The following is a 22326-nucleotide window of genomic DNA, read 5'->3' as shown; positions in this document are numbered from 1 at the left end:
CTACATTAATGAAAAATAAATGTATTTGATTTTATGCTATTGTTTACCCTAAATGCAGGAGGAGGTGGTATTAGACCATCATTAGTTGCGCTTTGTTCCTGTATGCATGGATATTGTGCATCACTGTTATCAGCTGGAATTTTACAACTTGAAGACAGTACATGTACAGAGAGTTTCTTTCGTTTAGGTGCATCATAAGATATAAGTTCCTGAATGAAAATTATAAAAAACAATATAAAAAGTTACAGTGCATTATTTTCAGCACAATATTCATCATTCAATACAATTATTGTTTTCCAATCATGGATTTGTGTGAAATATTAAGTAAGTAAATTAAAAACTTAAAAATTGTATTCCTAAATTACTGTAAAAAGTCGTTTGTCATATCAAGAAAAATAATATATTTTTACTTATGAGCAATTTGCCTTCCTTTATAATATTTTTTTTTAATATAAGAACTATTTAAAAATTTGCACACATTTCTTTAACCAAAAATAATTCAATTAATTTTCACTTTTTTGAAGTTTAATTAAATTAAAATATGTATAACTGTATTAAAGTATGAACAAAGGAAGTTTTATCTCAAGCAGCAGCAGAATGTCCACTAGAATAGCAGATACTGGCAAGCTCCATGAGGAGACAAAAGTTAACAGCATTAACATTCACAGACTGTGTAGTTTCATATCATGAAATAGAAATAAACTGTCTATCACATTTTGAAACATCACCAATTAAGAGTTCTAGAAAAGATCCACTCTATCAGCAGTAATGTTACAAACAATGAAGTGTAGAAAAATTCAGCCTTCTATTTTCTATAGATTTTTTTTTAACATTTTGGATAAATCAATGTTTAAGGTATTTCAGAAGGTGGGAAGACATTTTGGAAAATTTCAAACTGAACTCTAATTAGTATTCTAACTATGATGTATTTAATTAAACTCATTTCTGCACTCACTGCCTTTGCATATCAAGTTCATTTGTGTACTCTCAGTAAATTTAAGAATAAATCCTTTGTATTCAAATCTTTACTTGGATTTATTATTTCAAATGACCTAAGACCTTTATTCATTATTTCACTAAATCTATGAAGAATAAAAATTATGTAAGTTGTTAGCTGCGAAAATACTTATGTACTTTTGTGATGGAAAAAAAAAAGCATTTTTTTAAAAATACATAAGCAAATATATCAGCATAAATCGAATTTTATTGATTAATAACAAAAATGCATCAAGCAAAAATTACTCTAAAATAACTTTTGCGAAAAATGAATTAAAATTTGAAGTAAATAACAATATATCGAGGGTAATTTACTATTTAGAAGAAAAAAAAATCACTTTTTAAATAACTGGAAAGCAACCATGTTATACAGTTTGCTTTTGCCTTGGTTATATATATTTACTAATAGAGTGTTTTGATTGTATATAAAATTATACTAAGCATGTAATTTGTTTATAAATCCAAAAATAGGAATAATTAATCCCTAATACATAAATAATGAAAATGTAACACATTGTTTTTATAATACATATATAATAAATTCAATTTATCTGTGTCATATTTCTGTAACTTTTAATTACTAATGTGAAACTACAGTATCAAGTGAAAATCAGATACTTAAGGCAAATGCTTGCTCAACTGTATTCTGGTAAAATTTCCTTTTTAAAACTATATAAGCTTTGAATGCATTCTCAATTTTTGTCTCTTTTCCTTCTTCTCCCTTGCTTCTCTCCATGCCTCCTCTAGAATTAGCTATGGTTTTATATATAACTTTTAAAAGCTGATAAAAATTTGAGCATTTTCAGTACTCAAGGAAAAAGAAACAAATAAAGTTGTAAAGACATTTGTATGTCAATAGCTTCATAAAATCTAATTCAACAGGCGACTTGGGGAATCTTTTTTTTCCTCCCGTAAAACTTCTTCAAAGCAAGTTGCTTTGCATTTAAAGATTAGGTCCATCAATAGATTTCATTCTCGCCAAAATGGTTTTCCCATTTTAAACTTGCGCCAAGAAATTCAGACAAGATTGCAATTGTCATTTGCTTTTTTAGCCGGTCCGAGTTTCAGGTGTCGATTCCTGCTGTCACGGTTTATTCAAGCAGAATAAAAAAACCGAAATTAATCATTATAACGAATCCAAGAATTATGCAACTTTTAATTAATTTTCGAGTGATAAAAAACACTTATATAGATATGAATGACATGTAATAAGAATTTCGTAGGAAATATTCTTTTATTAACCAACATTGGGATTACATTTTCAATGTGCTAATCTAATCTTTGTGTATAAAGTTTTAATCAGCTTTTTCTTTCTTTCCCCTCCCCTCCCCGGAATTTATTTCCACATGGCTTCTACAGTCTACATATGAAATCTGGTTCGATTTCTTTCTTTAATTTTAGCTAGATGTCTCCAACAAAGGAAAGTTATTTTACGGTCGCCTATAATATATGAACGATAATTTCCGATTCATTTTTAGGCACTTTTTTTTTTGTATTTGAATTTTTTTAGTAATAATAGTTAAATAGTAAATATTTGATGCGGGAGGAAAAGATAAGGAACTACACAGCTTCGAGTTCGCGCAAGTCTGGGTAGTGTAACTTGCATTATTACTGCAATTTAAATATATAATTTCACCACCGCGTAATATTTCTACACATAAATCAATTTCAAAGTTTTATAACAAAATAATTAATACCTTAAAAAATGAATACAAATCGTCTTTTGTAATGGTGGATAGACTGGCAACTTCAGTAAAATCTAAAATAAAAAATACACTCAATTAGATAGTGAATAAAGCTCACGAATTTAATTGTTTTAAATTACTGCACAGAAATCCATTACCTCGATTAAAATTGTACTGCCTAGATGCAATTTCAAGCCAATATTTAGCACATTGCTGCACCAATTTTTTTGGTTTTTCCAAACGCAGTAAAGTAAGAGATTGAACGTGATTATGGAATTCTTCATCAGTCAGATCTTGTATGTGTTTCTGAAACATTATTCAAACATACATTAACAGTTCCTTTTTTATATGATATAGGAGATAACATTATTAACGCTAAAATTTTTTATTTTTAATGAATAACTCACACTTCCTGAACACAGAAAATGGTATACTTAATTTAACAACTAAAAGTTAATCTACCATAAGAAATTATCTATTTTATTACTTCAATATGTAAATATTATTAAGCAAATATCAATCATGGATTCATAACATTTGAAATAAGTTAGAATTCGATTCTACTCTCCTTGGAATGAGTCATCTTTATTGGAATGATTATGAATTACATTTAAGACAACGGTGAGTTTCAAAATTGATGGAAACTGAATAAAATATGGAAATTTTTTCATAGAATAAGATTTTACTCATATTACTGAACTTAATACAAAACCAAGAACGTATATAAGTATGCATATTAAAAGTTATAAGCATTAAAAAAAAATTAAAAGGGACTCAAAAATGTAAACAAAGAATTGACGTGATTTGTTTTGCATTTTATATTAGAATTAACAATTTTACATTTAGTAACCACTCGACTTAGCTGTAACTGCAATTCTATTGTTTTGTTCACTTCTACCTCACTTTTATTCAGCGAAAATATTGTGATTTTTTCCATTCAATTGTTTCAACTTTCGAAATTTTTTTCAACATTATCTATTAGCTACAGTCTGCTCCCCGGTATTATTTATCGATATCAAAATTGCTTTTTGAGTAAGAAAAACTGCAAAAGATATTGATAATACTTATAACTTAGTTTGTATCTTTTAATAGTGATTGCTATCGGTAGGCGCTATCGAAAACTTAAAAACTACTATTTACCATTTCTGGCGCAAGACAGAAATATTATAATGGTTGCGAATTACAGAAACTGCAATTTTGTATTCAACCACTTGAATAACATTTTAATGACTGACTCCCACATAATAACAAATACTCTGTTCCAGCAACAAATTAGACCTTATTATAGCGAATCTCATGCAAATTACAAGCCCCCCCATAGGGTCACCCTTCCTCTCCTTACAGCTTGGCTTATGGCAGTCAATTATATTAATTAACTTTAAAATAACTGAAGCATTTTCAACCACAGCATAAATACCATACAATTATGCATGGAGCGGGCATTTATACATTTACAGTTATAATGTTTTCTTTTAGAAAAATCATTGTCATTTTCAACATGTGATGACCATTTATACTTTCATTTTAGGAGGAGAAAAAAGATTTTACAGTATAGTTCACTTTCTTAAATTAAAATACATTTTAAGATGTTGTTTCATTAATATTATTTTGCCTCATAGTAAGAAAATGCATATTTGCTTCACAAAAAGCTGCTTAACCTCTTCAAACCTGACTTTTTAAAAACTGGTTTAAAAATTTGTCAACAAGATCTTTCACCTTTGTTACGTCTCAATAGTTTGTAGAAAAAATTATTTGCTGATCAAATAATTTTAAATCCCATAATTTTAAGGTACACATATGTGTACCTCAGGTCTAAAGCAAGTTAAAACATCCTCGATAAAACAAAATTATTCAATTTTCCTGGTTATTAAATAGCTATTCTTTTCCTATTCTAAGGCCTTATAAATGAAAAAATACGAAATTTATTATATTAATAATCTATTAAACCTTATTTTGAATGAAATTTCATTTTTTTTAAATATTACATAAGTAGATACCGCATTCTGAGCACTTGACTCTTCTCCTAGAGTTACATCCTGGATACCTGCATTTTGATTCATACTTATCGTCCATGTAATGTTGTATATGGCTTGACATATCTAGTCTTATTTCTTTTTAATTGGAAAGGGACAATTTTTCTTGCTCTTTTAGAGGTATTTTCAACAGACGGTGGTAATGAAATCTCCAATGATCTTTTAGTTGTATTTCCATCATTTGATGACTCTTTTTCCATTAATTTGTTTTCATTCAAAGATGATTTTTTTACTTGTTCTTGGTTTATTTTCTTGCTGATGATGAGAATTCCCTCTTATTTCAACAGGAACCGAATTATATGCATTCGAAATTGCATTAAAGTCATAGCATTTTCGTCTTCATTCCTAATAGCTCTGCTTGTCGCTTTGCCACCATTTTATAGTATATCAAGCAATTGAGAATTACTAAATCTACAAAATGCGTGAATGCTCGCGTATTATATTATATGCTTCCATATTATATGCTTTCACAATAGCAGATTATTTTATATCAGCTTTTTGTTTCAATTATTTTGACTGTCTTCTGCCTATTTCAATTGGCTCATTACCTATACATGTGAACAATAGAGTCAAGGATTTATTATCTTTCTGCTTGACAAGGCACATTTGACTATCGTCTGTGACCCATTCATCCCATTTGTCAGGTTTCATAATTTTCGACACATGAGAAATTCTATAGCTTTCCATAAAATCACTTGTTTCTTAAAGTTCAATAACCTCCATTTGAGTTAAAGCCACTTGACGTCAAAAAAAATATTATTAGCTTATAAAATTCCATATATTCTATACATGATGTCGGATTGAAAGCTATAAAATTAAAAAGCCTAAAAAAAATAAATATTTTCAAAATTATATCTTATTACATTACAGAACATAAGAATTATTTATAATAAAAAAGATATACAATATATTCAAGGACAAGAAATGACAATTTAGAAACAAGCACTCAAAAGATAAACAGCGCATTGGATCGCGAGCAGTCAGGAAATGGGGGCGGAAACGCCTGAAGTACACATATGTGCACTTTGGTTAATATTCATTTTCACCGATTCTGTTATAGATAACAAGATATAATTTGGTAATGACTTTAACTAGACACGTAGTATTATATAAAAATAAATATACAAGCGTTTATTTTAATAATAAATATTTAAAAATGTACTTAGATTTGATGTATTTTCTGTTCAACTCAATTTTCGTTATGTCAATGATTAATAGCGATGGATATGAAAAAAATATCGAACTGTAGTGTTATTTATCAATCAAAATGGAAGCTACATTCGTAAATGTTGAAATGCATGCATTATTTCGTCAAATATTTACTTTACCGGATAAAAAAAATGAAAAAAATTGCAGGTACATATATGTGTACCTCAGGTCTGAAGAGGTTAAGTACAAAATTAATATTTTGGAGCTGATAAACACCGAAAAAACTTTTTGTGCTTACATCAAAATACTGAATAAATGATTCAATCCGTCCATCAATAAATGTAGGTGGTTTCTCAGACTGAACAACAATACGCAGTCCCTGAGCACCACTAGAACGTCTGGCACCACTGCACACAATGTAACCTAAAAAAAGTTAAATGATATTTATTACACAATGAAATCATGGTAAGCAATATCAATACTTAGTTAAAAATAAATACCTAATTGCTCCTGAGTGCGCAAATAATTGTAACAAGGTTCGTTTATAATTTCAACAAGAAGTTCTAATAGCATGTTTGCTCTTGTTTCTTGTATACCACATTGATAATAAGTTTCGACAGCTGAACTACCATGAATCTCATTAGTAACTTCATAAACATAATGACAACCTATAAAAGTGAAAATAAGAAATACAAATACATTAAAAGAAATCAACTTTTTCATCTCATTAAGTACATTCTTAAATTCAACAAATCTATTAATTTATTTACAGAGCATTAATCAAATGTTGCATTTGCTTCAAATAGATCTGAAAATGAAGACTTTCTCCCAATAACATTTAAACCAATGAAAATAATAATAAATAATGAAAATAAAATAAAGGAATAATAATTTCTTCAAATCAAATCATTTAGTAATTTTTTTAAAGAGAAATATAATATTTTCCTTACATCATAATATTACAAGCAGATTTAAATTAGAATAAACCACGATTTAGGTTATAAATTATAATGTCACTTACATCTCAGTAAAAACGAAGACTGAAGATTAAGAATTGAATTTATGAGCTTCGTATTCGTCATTTTTTTCATATAGTTGCTTTTATTTCATATAGTTGCAGTTTGATTAACAATAGTCTTCATTATATAATTTACTATTTGCCCTTGGCAAACAGCTGAATCATTCGACACATTAATAACTCACTTTTTTCGAATTTAAAATGTACGTTTTAAAATTTAAACTAAATCATAATCTAATTTTAAATTTAAAGTTTTCAGCTTCATTGTAATATTGAGAAAATGTAAGTTACATTCTGCCAATTCTTCGCAATATTACCTCAAAAATTCTCATTTAATCATACTCATTATTTCGAATGAATTTTTATTTTATGTTAACTTAGTACGATAAAATTAAAACAATATATCAATCATTTTTTTAAAAAGGATTTTCATATTTAAATCCTAAATTAGAGATAGATGTTTAAAGGATAATAAGAAATCGGAAATGGAAAAATAAAACTTTAATATCGCTATAAGATTTAAATTAAGAAATATTTAAAAAATTATACGTTTTAACACCTATTATGTTTCTGTTTCCAGTATTTGTATAATGTTTGTTGAAATAGTAAATGATCGTGTCATTTCAAACAGAATTTAATATTTATTAAGATTAGATTTTTAAAATGTCATTCAACAATCGAATCAGCAACAAGGGAAAGATAATTTTACATTTCAACAATTCCATGAGATAATTCTTCGAAAACCTACCTATAAAGGCTGTAACAACATCAAATTATTTTAGGTATAATTAAACTTGAAAAGTCACATGGTGCAATACCTAAGAAAAAAAAGTAATGTAAGGTCTGGTAGTTCTAAGTTTGATGGTCTGTGCTGAGGAGTACAAAGAGACACGCTAACCTATTATACTGTTATAAGCAGAGGCAGCGACACCGGATGAAGGGCAACCGCCCTAATCCGCCAGCGAGCTATTATGAATTTCGTAAGCATTGTTTCATAAAGATGAATATCAAAGAATTCCATCTAAGCTATTATACAGTAAATAGTCGAAATATAAAAACTTTCTTCGAATTCTATACCCCAGCTAAGTCAGCAGACTGTCAGACACCTATTTTAGTTGCCATTTACTGAGCAAGTAGTTTGCACTAAATTCGGTACAATAAGTGATAAGGGGACAAGTAAATTAGATGTCGCATTCTTAAGATTTACATAGGCTGATTTAGAAATTAATACGATAGAAGTCGACAAAATGTAAGATATCTGATTCAACAACTATCATTCATTCAGTATGTAGTTTGTGCAGCATTTGGCAAAATAATTGATGTCGCAACAAGTGAATCATATGTCGCCTTTTGTCGATTGTTTTAGGTCTGTCCACTAAGAAACCAACATGATGGAAGACAATTTGTACGGATTGTTATCTTCATCGACTATTTTGACCACTAGTTAGTGGAATTATTAAGGAAAATGAGAAAATCAGCATTATACAAGACTAAGACGTTAGGATAATGCAATGAATGCTTCGGCGCCTTTCAACTTGTTTTCTCCGATTCAAAATTTCTTAATACTTAAGAAAAGAAGAGGTATATTATTTATCTACTTATTTCTTTTTGCAACAAAATATTTTCAGAAATTTCTAATATTTTTATTATACAAAAAATTTATGTACACATTGCGTTTTATTCGTTTTGTGATTGGTAGATAGTGAATCATTTGAAGTTCGCTAATATTGTTTGAAATACTTAATGAAAATTATTAAAACTTATTAATAAGTATTTATACTGCACTGAAAGTTGAAATGGATACAAAAAAAAAAAAAAGAATAAAGCTTTAATTAACACTAAATTATCAGCAAATGAGTTTAAAACAATATTTATTAATTCTACTTTTAGACACATCGGCAACATAAATTAATAGCTTTTCAGTTTGTTTACCTTTTTCGAGTAACGGAAATTTTTCGTCTTTCTGTCGTTGTTTGAATACCTAAGCAATGCACATGTTATCCCTGCATTATTATTATTTCATTTAAATACTAACGGGCCGTCCAGCGATGGATCTCGATTTATAGTCAGAAAGACTGAGCTCTACATTTTACATGTTCAGGTGATGATGGGTCACAAAAAGCACAAGTGTTCAAGTACCATGTATTCTAACTGATGATGAATGAATGAAGATGATGCAGATATGCCATTTATATAGAAAAGGTTGCAATTTCCAGCGAGACTAACTTCCGTTGTGAATATCAATAAGTAACAAGGTCAGAGTTTGGACAAAGTTGGTCAGATTATTAATGGCCAATGCAATATTTTCACATGGTCAATTGTAAATAGCATTGTCTACAGCGAAACTGGAATTAGAATGCAGGCTAAAATAGGCAGCATTAAATACTGTTTTTAAATATGCCTTTAATTAGTAAAAATTACGCAACATGAAATATTATATTAATAAGTATCTTCAAACGGTTTTAAGAAAGTTTTTATTTAATTTCCTGTTTTAATTCTGCATTTTGGCCAAAAAAGTTAAAATTATGAAATTATGATTCGAGGAAGACGTATGTATAATTGGGGTTGGCGAGCAAAAGCGAGCAAGGTTCGAAGCCCCCTAGTTTATTATATTTTACTACTTTATAATAATTTCTTGTCTGGTTAATGGCTAAAATGAGTCTATTAAAGCATAGGTAGCTGCTGTCAGCAATCAAACTTACTAAATGAAATTGTTTTGTAGTAGTCAAATGCTATGAATTTATCATAAACCAATAGTGTAAATAAAATATGTAAATAGAAATTAAAATTACTAAACTGTAATATATCTGTTTGTTTATTTAATTCATTAAGCTACAATTATTTTTTAAATAAAATATTCCCAACAATTTTACAACAAAAAATAAATAAACATGATATGAACAATTCTCAACAAAAAATAAAGAATTCCTCTCAAAATGCACTAAACTTGTTGAATGAATTCTGATTTAAATGATTCTTATTCCATATTCAATATTGATATTGGAATGTGAATTTTTTGTTTCTTCTACCAGTTACTTCACGACAAAAATTATAATTCCCAATGTCTTTTTAATGGCTTATGAATAAAGGCGTCTTGATAAAATGGTGATTACTAAAAAACTTACTGATAGAATATCCGTATTTACAACACTAAACGATAAAAACTATAACAAAAACCAACAGTGCTTATGAGGGAGAAAACTTATTTTTGAACACATCTATACTTTCAATAGCCTCATGGAAAAAAAATTCTTAAAAATAAATACACATATTTAAAAAATTAAGATAGGATATTTAGAATTCAAGAACTGATTTCTCGTTTTTGAAAATAATGTACTCACTTTCGAATTTAAATATATTAATATAAATAAAGAATACAACACATTTGTCCAGTTAAAAAAATTGTTTTAACCAATTTTTATGCAATACACCAAAAAAACAAACAAACATAAACCACTAATTATTTTTCTAAATACACGTACATTGATAATGGCTAATCCGGCATACGCAGTCCTAATCGTAAGTGTTTGTTAAAAGTTAATTTCTTACATCAGGTCCTCCAGAAGCAACGCCAGAGATTTACCGAGGGGGGAGGCAAGGATAATTTCTCTAGTCTCAAAATTATTCAGAATAGTTAACTTACATTTATTTAAAACTAATTATATATTAGCTCAGTAAACTTCTTCATGCTCTTAATTTCATTATTCAGATACTAAACTTAATTTTCCCCCATTTTTAAAAAGTTGCTAGGATATTTACAAAAACATTGTTCTCAATTTCTTTTAGTGAAATTAAAGATTGTCAATATTTGAATCCATTTCCTGTGCGACTTTTGAGATTTAATTGCACTGAATTCTTATTTTAGAAAAAAATGTGGCTATATTTCATTCTCAGATTTTTGTATACAGATCAAAACACAGGTTGATCATGCTACAAAACTGCCTAAATTTGTTGTAGTATGATCATGAAAATAATTAACCCGACTTTAACAATAAATAAGTTTTTAAACTATTTTGAATTTGATTCGAATTTAACAAAATTCTTAATCTTCTGTATCTTTTTTAGCGCTTGAAAAATATTTCAATAACAATAAAAATGAATTAATCGAACAGGACTACAGTAATTTATAAATGTCTAATATTGAATAATCATAACATATGCAAAATAACACTTAATAAAATGAAATAACTAAACATAAAAATGTATAAAAAGTATTCTTGGTTAGTAAATTTTCTTAAAAGTTAATAATGCTTGGGCAATATATAATCAAATGAAAAGAATCAATGCACAAGACACAATCAATGCAAGAGAAAATAAGAAAAATTAACTATCGAAAGTTTAATCTAATAACCCCTTACAATTCAGAAGGAAAGAAAAAAAAAATTTATCTTTGAGAGTAGCATCCTGAAGAATATTACAGCTTCCATTGCCTTCAAACAATGAACGCCTTTTGATGAAATTATTTCCCATGGATTCTTCCATTTCTTCACTCCCTTTTCTATCAAATCTACACAATTTTGTTTTACTAATTTTTGATGCTCCATACTCGTGTGTCTTTCAGCGTAATCAGTATCAAAGCATTTTTGGCAAAGAACTCACTCAACTTCGTATCGATTGCGCCTGGAAGGCATTTTACGTTAACCCTCTCGATTCCAGCGGGGCGGTTTGGGGCGGTTTGAGAATTTACCCTATAACATTCACGTGGGGCGGTTTGGGGCGGCTGCTAGCCGTTTTAGGGGAGATGGGTATTAAAAGTGGCTATTCTACTGAACACTCCAGGAGGTCCTCGTTATCTTCGATAATCGAGGCTTTTTCACAGTAGTTTCCCCTGTGCCTTCGGGCGGTAGGGGTTGAGGAGGAATTCACTAAATAGATTATTGGCTTTTATTTTGTATTTTAAAAGGGTTTTAGTTTCTATTTTCACGTGTTGTTAGCTCAAAATTGGAAAGATTTTATGGCCATTTATAAAAGAAATTTTCCACTGAAGTTCTCTGGTAACGATGAATGATATATAAGGATACCGACACGTTGTTTATTTTTCGGACAAGCATCAGAAGACCTTTCCAGTAGTAAGACTATTGTAATGATATAAAGACAAACCATTGCATTGTCAATGCGGCCTATTCACATCGCAGTTTTCTCACAAAATGGGTAGCGATACTTGTTACTATGGTAGGAAGTCGTTTTACACTGCATCTTATTCTTTCATCAAAGGACTGTCGGAAATTCTGAGACCGTGTACAAACTACCGCTTTTAAAATAGAATTAAAGACAAAAAAAAAAAAAAAAAAAAAAAAAGATTTGGAGTATTCTTTATTGCCCTCTTCAAAGAGTGAGATAATTTATATAAATACTGAGTTCCTTTTTAGAATGCCATTCTGAAAATTTCTCTTCAGTTGTGAATTTCTACTCTTTATTTTATGTACTGTGAATCGGGTGTTTGGATTATCAGAGTAATTTTTCTATTGAAATTTTCTTCATTATGAGTAAAAGAAATCGTGAACATACTGAATAAGAAATTAAAGCAATTTTACTTGATTCTGATGAAAGTGACAGTGATCTATCAGCGAAGATGATGGTTGGCCAAAAAATGATACTTTAGCTGATCTCTCGTTTATTCTAAGCAAATAAGCAGGAGATGAAACTAACGAGGGTCAGGTCAACGAGAGAGATAGAGATGAGGAGTCAAAAAATGTTATATAATATACATATTATCAAAAATTTGCAAATGATTCCCTCGTGTGTAAATTTGTGGAAATTTAATATGAAGCTTTTGTTCAAAAATTTATCTTGTCTTAACAATATTATAGAAAACTTCACATAACATTTTAAAATCAGAAATTCAGCTTGAAAAAATCAATATGACAGTTCATACTAAAAAAGTAATATTTATGATTAATGTAATTTTAAATGTGTTAAATCTTCATATTTAGTTTATGAAGAATGTAATGTTTTAGTAAAAGGTTCAGGCTGAAAACTGAAGGAATGTATTTTTGAAATATATTTCGTTGAGTAATTTTCCCCCCAAATTTTATTTCATAAATTTTTGTGTTTCAGTATTAAATGAAGTTTTAAAAATATGTTATCTCATCTATCGAAACAATTCGATAGATGAGATATATAACGTTTGACGTAATATATTCCCTTGTTAGAAAAAAATTTTAATAGTTATATTTTAAAAGATTAGTAAAAATGAGTGGCAAAATACAGATATTTTTGGAATTTATCTTTACTCTACATTCTTTTTCGATTATTTAATGTAAAAGCAAGAATGCGTACGGTTTTGGAGAAAAAAAATGTGAAAACTTCTTTAAAAATTTAATTAAAGTTCTAAAATTTTTCTCTTAGTATCACTATCGAAAATGCAAAATAATATTTTATATTTAAAAATTCAATAAAGATAATCGTTTATACTAAAAAAAAAAATGCTAAAGACAATAAAAAAAAAACAAATTTTCGCTGAGTGTTGAAAGAACATATTATTTTCGAAACATCTTTCAAAAAGAGTAATAACATTTTTTTTTATCCAACGATTGTTTTTATTTCGGTATTAAATGAAGATTTAAAACATTATCTTGTTTATCACTGAAAAGCATTGACATCTATACTATGTAAAAAAAATGTAGTAATTGCATTGATATATGTATAATGTATGTTTTACATTACTATGTAAATTTTTTTTTACATGGTAATATATGACATATTATTTAATTTTGGCAACAAAAAAAATATAAAAGCCTATTGAGAATTAAATGAATTATAAAGATGTTTTTGAAATTGCTAGTAAAGCCAGTTTTTATTTAAATGGTTTGGAAGCCTAACATGAAACTTACGAAAAAAAAAACAACTATTTTTTAAATTATAGAATAAATTTCAAATTTTTTGTAAAAAGAAAAATGCTTCGCAAAGATGGTGAGCGAAACACTTCACACTAAAAAATATAAATACATTAGAATAAAACTCTTAAGCGGATGGAAAATGAATCTCGTTGTCGAAAACCGCAAGGCAATTATTCAAGGTAGAGCGTCGACAGTTTTATTACTTCAGAGTGCGGGGGGTAACTGCCCCTCAGCTAGGACGAGTCCATGTCTTTCAGAGACACGCTGAGAAAGTCTGGATGTTAAAGGGAGTGCCACTTGAAAAGTGCTTGGATGTTAAAGAGTTAAATGAGCCAATGCATGCTCTTAAAATGGAGGATATATAAAATGAACGAAGAGATTAAATCCAAATGATATATAACTACTCAGAAGCCCAGAATAATTAATTAAAAAAATGTTGATGTTTTCGCCTTCCACTAATAGGTGATTGAAATAATGGACGAAAATAAGAATTTAATTTTTCATAAATCTAGACGATATCTTAGCCAAAACACAAAGAAAAGTTTGCAAAAATGCTACATCTTATTTACTCGCCACACTGTCGGTTATTGCGCCAAATATAGGGCAAATTATAAGATGAGTGAATTTGACATTTGAGTCAGAAGAATCTAGTCTGAAAATCTTAACATCAACTTACACTTCTAGGTTAAAGTTTTGGCCATTTCAAGTATAAGTAAAATAATAAGAAAATAATTAGAATAAATTAAAATAAAATAGAATAAATTAAAGATAAATAAAAATATAAAGCATAAAAACAACATAAAAAATTTACAAAATACAACATTTAGAACAAATGCAAATAAACGAGTGCAAAATTAATAAATGAATATACACAGAATTAAATTGGTAAAAAATATATTATAAATATTCAGCGGCAGTGTCATAAATATTTGGTTATAATTTGTATATATCACTTGTGACAATAGCCATATATTTATGATTAAAGTGACAATTCAGCATATTTTTACATTTAATATATGAATATAATACCCTGGAAGACTTCATTAACCATTTAAATGGCAAAAGACCAGATGTATACAAAAGGGGGGGGGGAAATAATAGCAAATAATAATATTTATTTATTACCGTCAGAAAGTTGAATTTCTCGTTCTCTAGTTAGTTGGCTAGGCATCAAATATCTTGAACCCATATTCTTAATCAATGTTTCTTCAACAATGCCCATCAGTTCCAGAGCCATCTATAATTTAAGCAAACATTAGCATTAATAGCTGAATGTTACAAGGCCATTTTTTTAACAACATGATTCAATTTCTAGTTATGAGTAAACATATTTCAGAACTAGTTTAATTTTTTTATTTCATATACCAATTAAAAATTTCAAAAAAAATTCTTTGGAAATAATTTAAGCAAATGTTATCAGTAAGATGAAACAATTTCAGCATATTTCCATGGAGAGGATTATACAAATGTTATCAGTAAGATGAAACAATTTCAGCATATTTCCATGGAGAGGATTATACAAATGATATTATAGTTTAAATGTATTTTTAAAAAAAAAAAAAATCTTGAAATTTAATGGTGAAATGAATAAGAATATACAGCATATCCCTGAATTCATGGGCCACATCTTAAGGGTACGTAAAATACATATAAAGAAGATTATATATATATATATATACACACACACACACACACACACACACACACACACACACACACACACACACACACACACCAGTATACGATCTGAGATAAAAAGGATAGGGAAAAAAAAAAAAAAAAAAAGCAGAGCAAATGAGGGAAAAAATGTCTTTATTTATTTCTTTGCATAATATTTTTAGAGCAGAGGATATATCAGTGACGCAGCTTAAATAAAGATAAATTTTTTAGAAGGAAAAATATTGAATAGTTATTGAGGTTTATTTAGATTGTATTATCAAATCGTCCGCTAAACAATTTTATTGAGTTTGAATAGTATTATGCGTCGTTCAAACGATTCTTTGCTTTAGAGAATGTTTTTGTGCGATGGAGCGATTTGTGCTATCTGAGAAAGCAGATATGCATCTTACGTATGGGCTTGCGAATTGTAATGGAAGAGAGGCATTAAGGTTGTACTATGAACACTTCCCCAACAAGACAAAACCGGTCCACAAAATTTCTCCTCGTTTATACCGCTAGCTTTGCGAGATCGGTTCATTTCAGGTCAAGAAACCGAATGCGAGCTGCACGGTCTTCAGCATTTTTTTCCCTTCTGCCTACATTTTTCATTTCTGACCCCATATTGTTATACATGAAATGTTTGTTTATATGTAATTTATTTAACCTTAAAATATGGTCAAGGAGTCCAGGGTCATCCAATATAAGTAGATTTTCAGTGAAAGTCTGATTCTCAGTCTTCTTCACATTTAGCTGAGTAATAATTACTGGCAGATTTTCATAAATTATTATTGCAAATATATGATAAAAACCAACAAACCATAAATAACACGCAGTTTGGTCCGTAATTTATATTTAATATTCTGAACTATTATTAAGTTATACCAATAACAGAAAAGGATATTAATTATAATATGATATTACTGAGAGAGTGAAATACATTCAATATCTAATGGACTTACGAAACATATGAAATTCACTCCACTTCATAATAATGGACATGAAATCCAATTAATGAAACCAATAAAACTGGATGGCAATTCCTTTGATTTCATACCATACATAATTAAGTTTTAAAAAGTAAACTACAGTTGCAGTCTTTAATAAGCGCTGTTTCGTCCAGTGCTGACTAAGTAGAATATAAAGAATTTTTAAAGTGAAATTCAAGCAGCATCGTTTCCAAATGAGAAATTTAGCACAAATGGTACCAAGCAAAGTAAAACCAAATTTCCCCATTTTTAATCGTAATAATTTAGGAATATGGGTTTTAATTAAAAATTTGCAATTCAAAATAACAATTTCTTACATTTCAAGTTTTAAAAGAAAAAAAAAAATGAAGAGAAAGAAAGGGAGAAAAAGAAAGAAAAAAAGATTAAACATAACTTAGATTCATTTTTTCATAAAAGATAAACAAAAAAAAATCATTAAAAAATTGATGAAAAAGTGCCTATTTCAGTGATAAAAGATAAACTCATTAGTTCAAAACTGATAGCAAAACAATCCTTTGATATTATAGTACCATAAAAAAGATAACTTACTTGTAAAATAAAATAAAGTTATAAATAGTTAATATACATACCTTTTTATTTAGGTTACCATACATTAAGGCTTCAATATGAATTTTAGCCAACAGCCTTGGAATTGTCTGCTGTACCATTTCAACAGTTATTTCTAGGAGATTATAACAGATAAATAAAATGAGTACATGTATTATTGATAGGATTAAAACATGCATAAAAAAAATTTTGATTCACGAATCCTGGTATGTGTACAATCCCAATAAATTAAAATGTAAACATTTTATTTCTAACCATCATCCATTATTTTAAACTTAAATGAAGATTACATGAGATTATATATTAGATTGTCAATACTTGCACATACCTATTTCAAAATATCAGAAACCAGGGCAAAATTTCATAAATACTCAAATAAAAAAAAATATTCTAAAACCAAGAAATCAAAATATTAAAAACAGAATACGGGAACCAAACGATTTTATGGTTACATGATCGTAAGTTTAATTGGATTCTAAAAATAAAGCAGAAAAAATACATTCTATTTGAAAATGTAAGCATATAATTTAATTATAACTAAATATAATGTTCAGTTAATTGAAAAACAAGTAGATCATTTTTTTGCATTTTTAAATATTTCAATAAAATAAGAAAAATAAAAGAAACTGCAAGACAATAAAAAAAATAGGAGTGAAGGTAAAGGATGGGGAAATTCAAAGATAACTTCATGCAAGTCTTTGAAAACTCTTTCAATAATGCAATATTCAACATTTATTTGTGATTTAAAAATGTATTTCAGTTAATCTAACATCCGCTGCTAACAAACAATTGGACAAAAAAAAAAAAAAAAAAAAAAAAAAAAAAAGCAAGTTTTTAAATAGTTGAATATTTTTGTTTCATTTTTAAATTCTTTTCAAACAAATTCTATGACTTTTTACAAAGAACTACAAAGAGAGGAGATATATATATATATCGATCAGAAAAATGAGATAATATATCGATAATTAACATTCAAAAGAAGACAAATTAAAGAGACATGAAAAACGACGCACATGAAACGATGTAACAGTACTTCAGTGTTGGATAGTTTTAAGACTATATATAAATATATAGACCGATTAAATACGAAATAATAATCGTATTTAATTTAATTATATTTCAAAAATAGTTAAATCGAAGTAAATGATACCACATAAACAAATGGAACTATTAATTTAATTTCTAAACAGTTGGCAATAATTAAATTTTAAAAAAATGGATTGGTTCAGGAAGCAAAGAAAATTTTAGAATAAAGTAACATGGACTATTTAAGACTAAAAAAAATAATTAATTAGGTTTTAAATCAAATTAAGAGATATCATTAAATCCACCCTCCCTATTGCTATACCTGGAAGTACATTGGGGCACTTCGACACACAACCCTACTTCAAAGTGGTGTCCAAGTAAGAGATTAAAATTTAGAGGTATTTTAAAAGCGATACCTAAGTATCCTTTATCTTTACATTATTATAAAAATATAATAAAGAGTTATACTTGTGAAAATAGTGTGTAAACTTAAATAATTAACAAAAATAGTAATGAAATGTATAATGCAAAAATGATATCTTCTGCAGAAACTCAGTTTAAAATCTTTACTTGGTGAGGATTGTCTAAGCTTAATCTAAAGTTCTAACAATGACTTATTCTATTATAAATGATTTCCTTCGTCAAAGATGTTTCGATGGAGGGATCTGTGAGGTTTTTTGGCTCAGGAGTCATAATTAACGAAGTTGCGCCACCTTCGTGAAAGATTGCGATGATAAAATAGCAGCGAATTTGCGACTATTCAGCTACTTAGGATCGTTGGCTAGGCGGGTGATAGGGGACGCTGTCAGTAGATCAAATGAAATCAATAAAAATATGTTATACTTTTGTTGTCAAATAAATTTGCAAAAATACAAATTTTATAAATTATAAAATATTACCACTTTGCCAAATATAGCTGATCAATTTCCTATATGTTTCAATGCATTTACTTCGCTATTAAGGTATTTATAAATGCATAGATAAAACTGTGTACAATCGTGGATACCATACAGCCATGAGTCATAATAAAGGAAAATGTAAGCCTTTTCAAAAAGTTACTGAAATTAATAATGAACCCAGAATAAATCTTAACGTGATGATTAAGTTAAAAATGTGTAGCTATGTATACTAAATTTCGTTTACTAAAAAAGGGACCAAATCCTGCACAATATCTACGGCCTAAGCGATTTAAATGAGCCGCTTAAGCTAAACAAACGCTATGACTTCGTAAAAAAAGTATTTCAATTTATCCTTCAATATTTAATAGTTCCCCTTCAAAGAACAGTCTAACAGATTTTGAGCATAAAACATGCTCGGTCCTTGTGTATTGAATTTTGAACATTTAAGCTATAGAAAATCAACATCTTTTAACTAAATCAATACATGGATCAACAGGTCATTTGATACTTCTAAGAAGCTATGCAATGAGGATTTTTACATTTTCGTAAGAGAGAGAAAAATATATAATCATCAAAAAAATACTATCTCGAGGTTTTCATCATGTTTTAGATCACACTGTCCAAAACGCCCAGGCTTATAAATATGACGAGTTGGAAGCTATTAAAATTTGGTATATGGTCTTCGTATAAAAATTATTATTTTCTACCAACTTTTTACGAAATTCACCAACGAACAGTCTGTCTACCTAGATTATTAAGCAACAAATACCATAAAAATAACAAATAATAAAACTTTGGTTCAGTAATAAATATTTAAATGCAGAATTACAGCAAAAGAATTACTTACCATCTAAGCAATTTAAGAGTTCCTCATTTGTCCAAATTCGTTCACAAAGCAACATTGAAGTATAATAAAATGCATGTCGATGGGGCTGTTCTGCGCGGAAGTTACTGAGGCATTTGCGCAACTATACCAAGAAAATAAAAGTGCAAATGTAAAATTGCATTCTTACACCAATTTGAATTTCAAAAATAAATAGAAATATCAGCTATTTTAAAACTCACTCCTTCTTTCAAGATGTCGAAACGTTTCTTACAAATCTTGATTGTAGTAAGTTTATCCATAATTTTTTGTAAAAGGATATGTTGTTTACTGCTGTAACCCTTTATATTTAACTGAAAAAATAATAAAAACTCAGTGAAATACGTGAGACATATATTTTGATCAAATACTTTAAATACAATAAAACCTTTCCAAGTTGAAAACAAAAATATTTCAAAAAAGAGATTTTGTTGCATAACTTGTGATGACTTATCTCTCAAAGCTGCAGATTTGCAGTATTACTTTCAATAATTTGAAAACTTTTATCCAACCTTTTTAATAAAATCTAGCACGTTTTCCATACTGTCAGTTTGGTGACCATCAGCTGAAGAAAATATGGACCGCATTTTTCTGTTAAAAAATAAAAATCTGTTGTCTCTCCGTGGAATTTGAACACAAGAGGTAAACAAGAAAAACAAGTGTTTAAGCAGTATGGGTATATGATTTTAGTTTAAAACTGTACGTAAGAATATTTAGATATGATTACATAACAAAATAATGTTTTGTTTTTAGTTTAATTAGCTAATGTTATGAGCTAAGTTTTGCTGTCTTTGAACCATATTGGCACAGAAACTGAAGCAAAGAATTTCGGAATACAGTAGAACTGTACTATAAGTGCAAAGAAATAACACAAACGAGCAAGAAACAAGATGAAGGGATAGAATTCATATAAGTACACAAAATAAGAATATATAAAATCTGAAAAGCTTTTTGAAGAGACAAACGACATGCCACAATGAACTTTATTTACACCTTTCTGTAAAAAACAATACATATTTTTAGCATTTACTCATCTTTTCGCCAAATGTAGTCAAACCGCTTAAACCGTCCTTTGGATACTTCGATTATTTATAGTATATTAACTTTAAAATTATCATATTCGTTAATGCCCAGCTCTGAAGTGGTGAAAACTTTTGAGGACAAAACTCTCACTCTTGCTAACACCACCTATGCTTTAACCAGAATATCAGTATGGAAAATTATAAGAAAAAAGAAAAAAAATATTTTAAAAAGAACAAATTTCATTCACAATATTTCAAAAGAGAGAAATCGTGTTTTTGTTTCTCTATAAAACCATACAGAATACAATTTCATTTTTCTCAATATAGAATCTGACCCAGAGCTGTAGATTTTTCTCGAACTGTAAAAAGTATCAAATTACCCCCCCCCCCCCCAATTTGCTCATCAGGAATTGCTATCAATCTTCATTGTACAGTCCATCAAAAAAGTATTCAAATAGCAATCGTTACTCAGAAATTAAAAATTGCACTTCAATATTTATGTAATTATTATGTATAAAGTAAGCTGTTTAAAAAAATCCCTTTATTAATAATTACCGTTTCTGGAAAATTCATTTCAAATGAAAACTAGTACTAAGTCAATGTTTAAAAAATAATATCTGATTTCGAATGTAGTTTTAAATTTCAGATATTGCTTAAAAGAAAGTTAAATTCACTAAGACTCATTTCAAAAGAATAATCAATGACTTTTGAGTATTTGAATTTTTTACCTTCATATGTTAAATGACGGTTTCCGTCTTTTGGACAAACGCCTAATTATCTTTTCAATGATGTAAATTTAGATTTTTCCATAATTTTAACAGATCCTAAAAAGTATTTTTAAATATATTTAGCAATCGTAACTTCCATCGTTGAAATCTAAGTCAAAACTATTTTATTTATCGTCGCATTTTAAAATCTTTTGTTTTTCTTCTTTTGAAAAATATCATTATACTCAAAGTTTTTTTAATCAAAAATTTAACCTTATTTTTAGGCTATGGAAAGGTAGTAAATAATCGTATCATAATTTTCTTTCTCTATGTATGATATAAGCTTAACAACATTTTTATTTCATGATATTTATTAAATGTACATGAATTATATAAGAGAATTTCCCAACTAATAAGTTTATAGATGTTTATAACAGTGCATTTCAAAATAAAATGGTATTTCTACTTTTTTTAAAAACAGCACCAGTAGCTATAAATTTATGTGATATAATTAGTTTAAATGTGTAATTCCTATCCACTTAATAGATGCAATTATTGTAACTACTATCAATAACATATGCGACTTTAAAGTATGAAAGTCGTTATATATATATATAACATTATTTTGGTTGAAGCAGAATGCAGGTTCGAAGACGTCGAAGAGACATGGTATATTTTAAAATTAATTTTAATATCCATTTCGTGAAAGCATAATTATTTACAAGCAGATACGCGGACAAGGCACGTCCGACACAAAAACAGAAGTAAAGAAGAGCGAAACAAATGATCACTAGTCTTATATAACATAGGATTTCCGGCCACACACCGATGGAATACATGTGTTGACCTCTGACAAGGGCAACGAAAGTATCACTTTC

The 22326-nt window shown here is 28.3% G+C and overlaps 1 protein-coding gene across 1 annotated transcript in view; it reads right to left on the bottom strand.

Annotated features, from left to right (window-relative positions):
- LOC129960082 (insulin-degrading enzyme-like) overlaps positions 1–22326 on the bottom strand; it is a 98395-nt gene that overhangs the window by 4877 nt on the left and 71192 nt on the right. The window contains exons 19-27 of the mRNA XM_056073176.1: positions 19923–20033; positions 19705–19825; positions 16956–17047; positions 14846–14957; positions 6364–6531; positions 6162–6286; positions 2840–2987; positions 2694–2755; positions 48–209 (exon numbers count right to left, since the gene is read on the bottom strand). Coding sequence (XP_055929151.1) covers positions 48–209; positions 2694–2755; positions 2840–2987; positions 6162–6286; positions 6364–6531; positions 14846–14957; positions 16956–17047; positions 19705–19825; positions 19923–20033 — 1101 coding nt within the window. The remainder of the gene's footprint in view (positions 1–47; positions 210–2693; positions 2756–2839; positions 2988–6161; positions 6287–6363; positions 6532–14845; positions 14958–16955; positions 17048–19704; positions 19826–19922; positions 20034–22326) is intronic.

This window comes from Argiope bruennichi, chromosome X2 (genome assembly GCF_947563725.1).
Source record: "Argiope bruennichi chromosome X2, qqArgBrue1.1, whole genome shotgun sequence".
NCBI lineage: Eukaryota > Metazoa > Arthropoda > Arachnida > Araneae > Araneidae > Argiope > Argiope bruennichi.
Note: the sequence above shows the minus strand (reverse complement) of the source record. Positions and strands in the feature narration are given on the sequence as shown.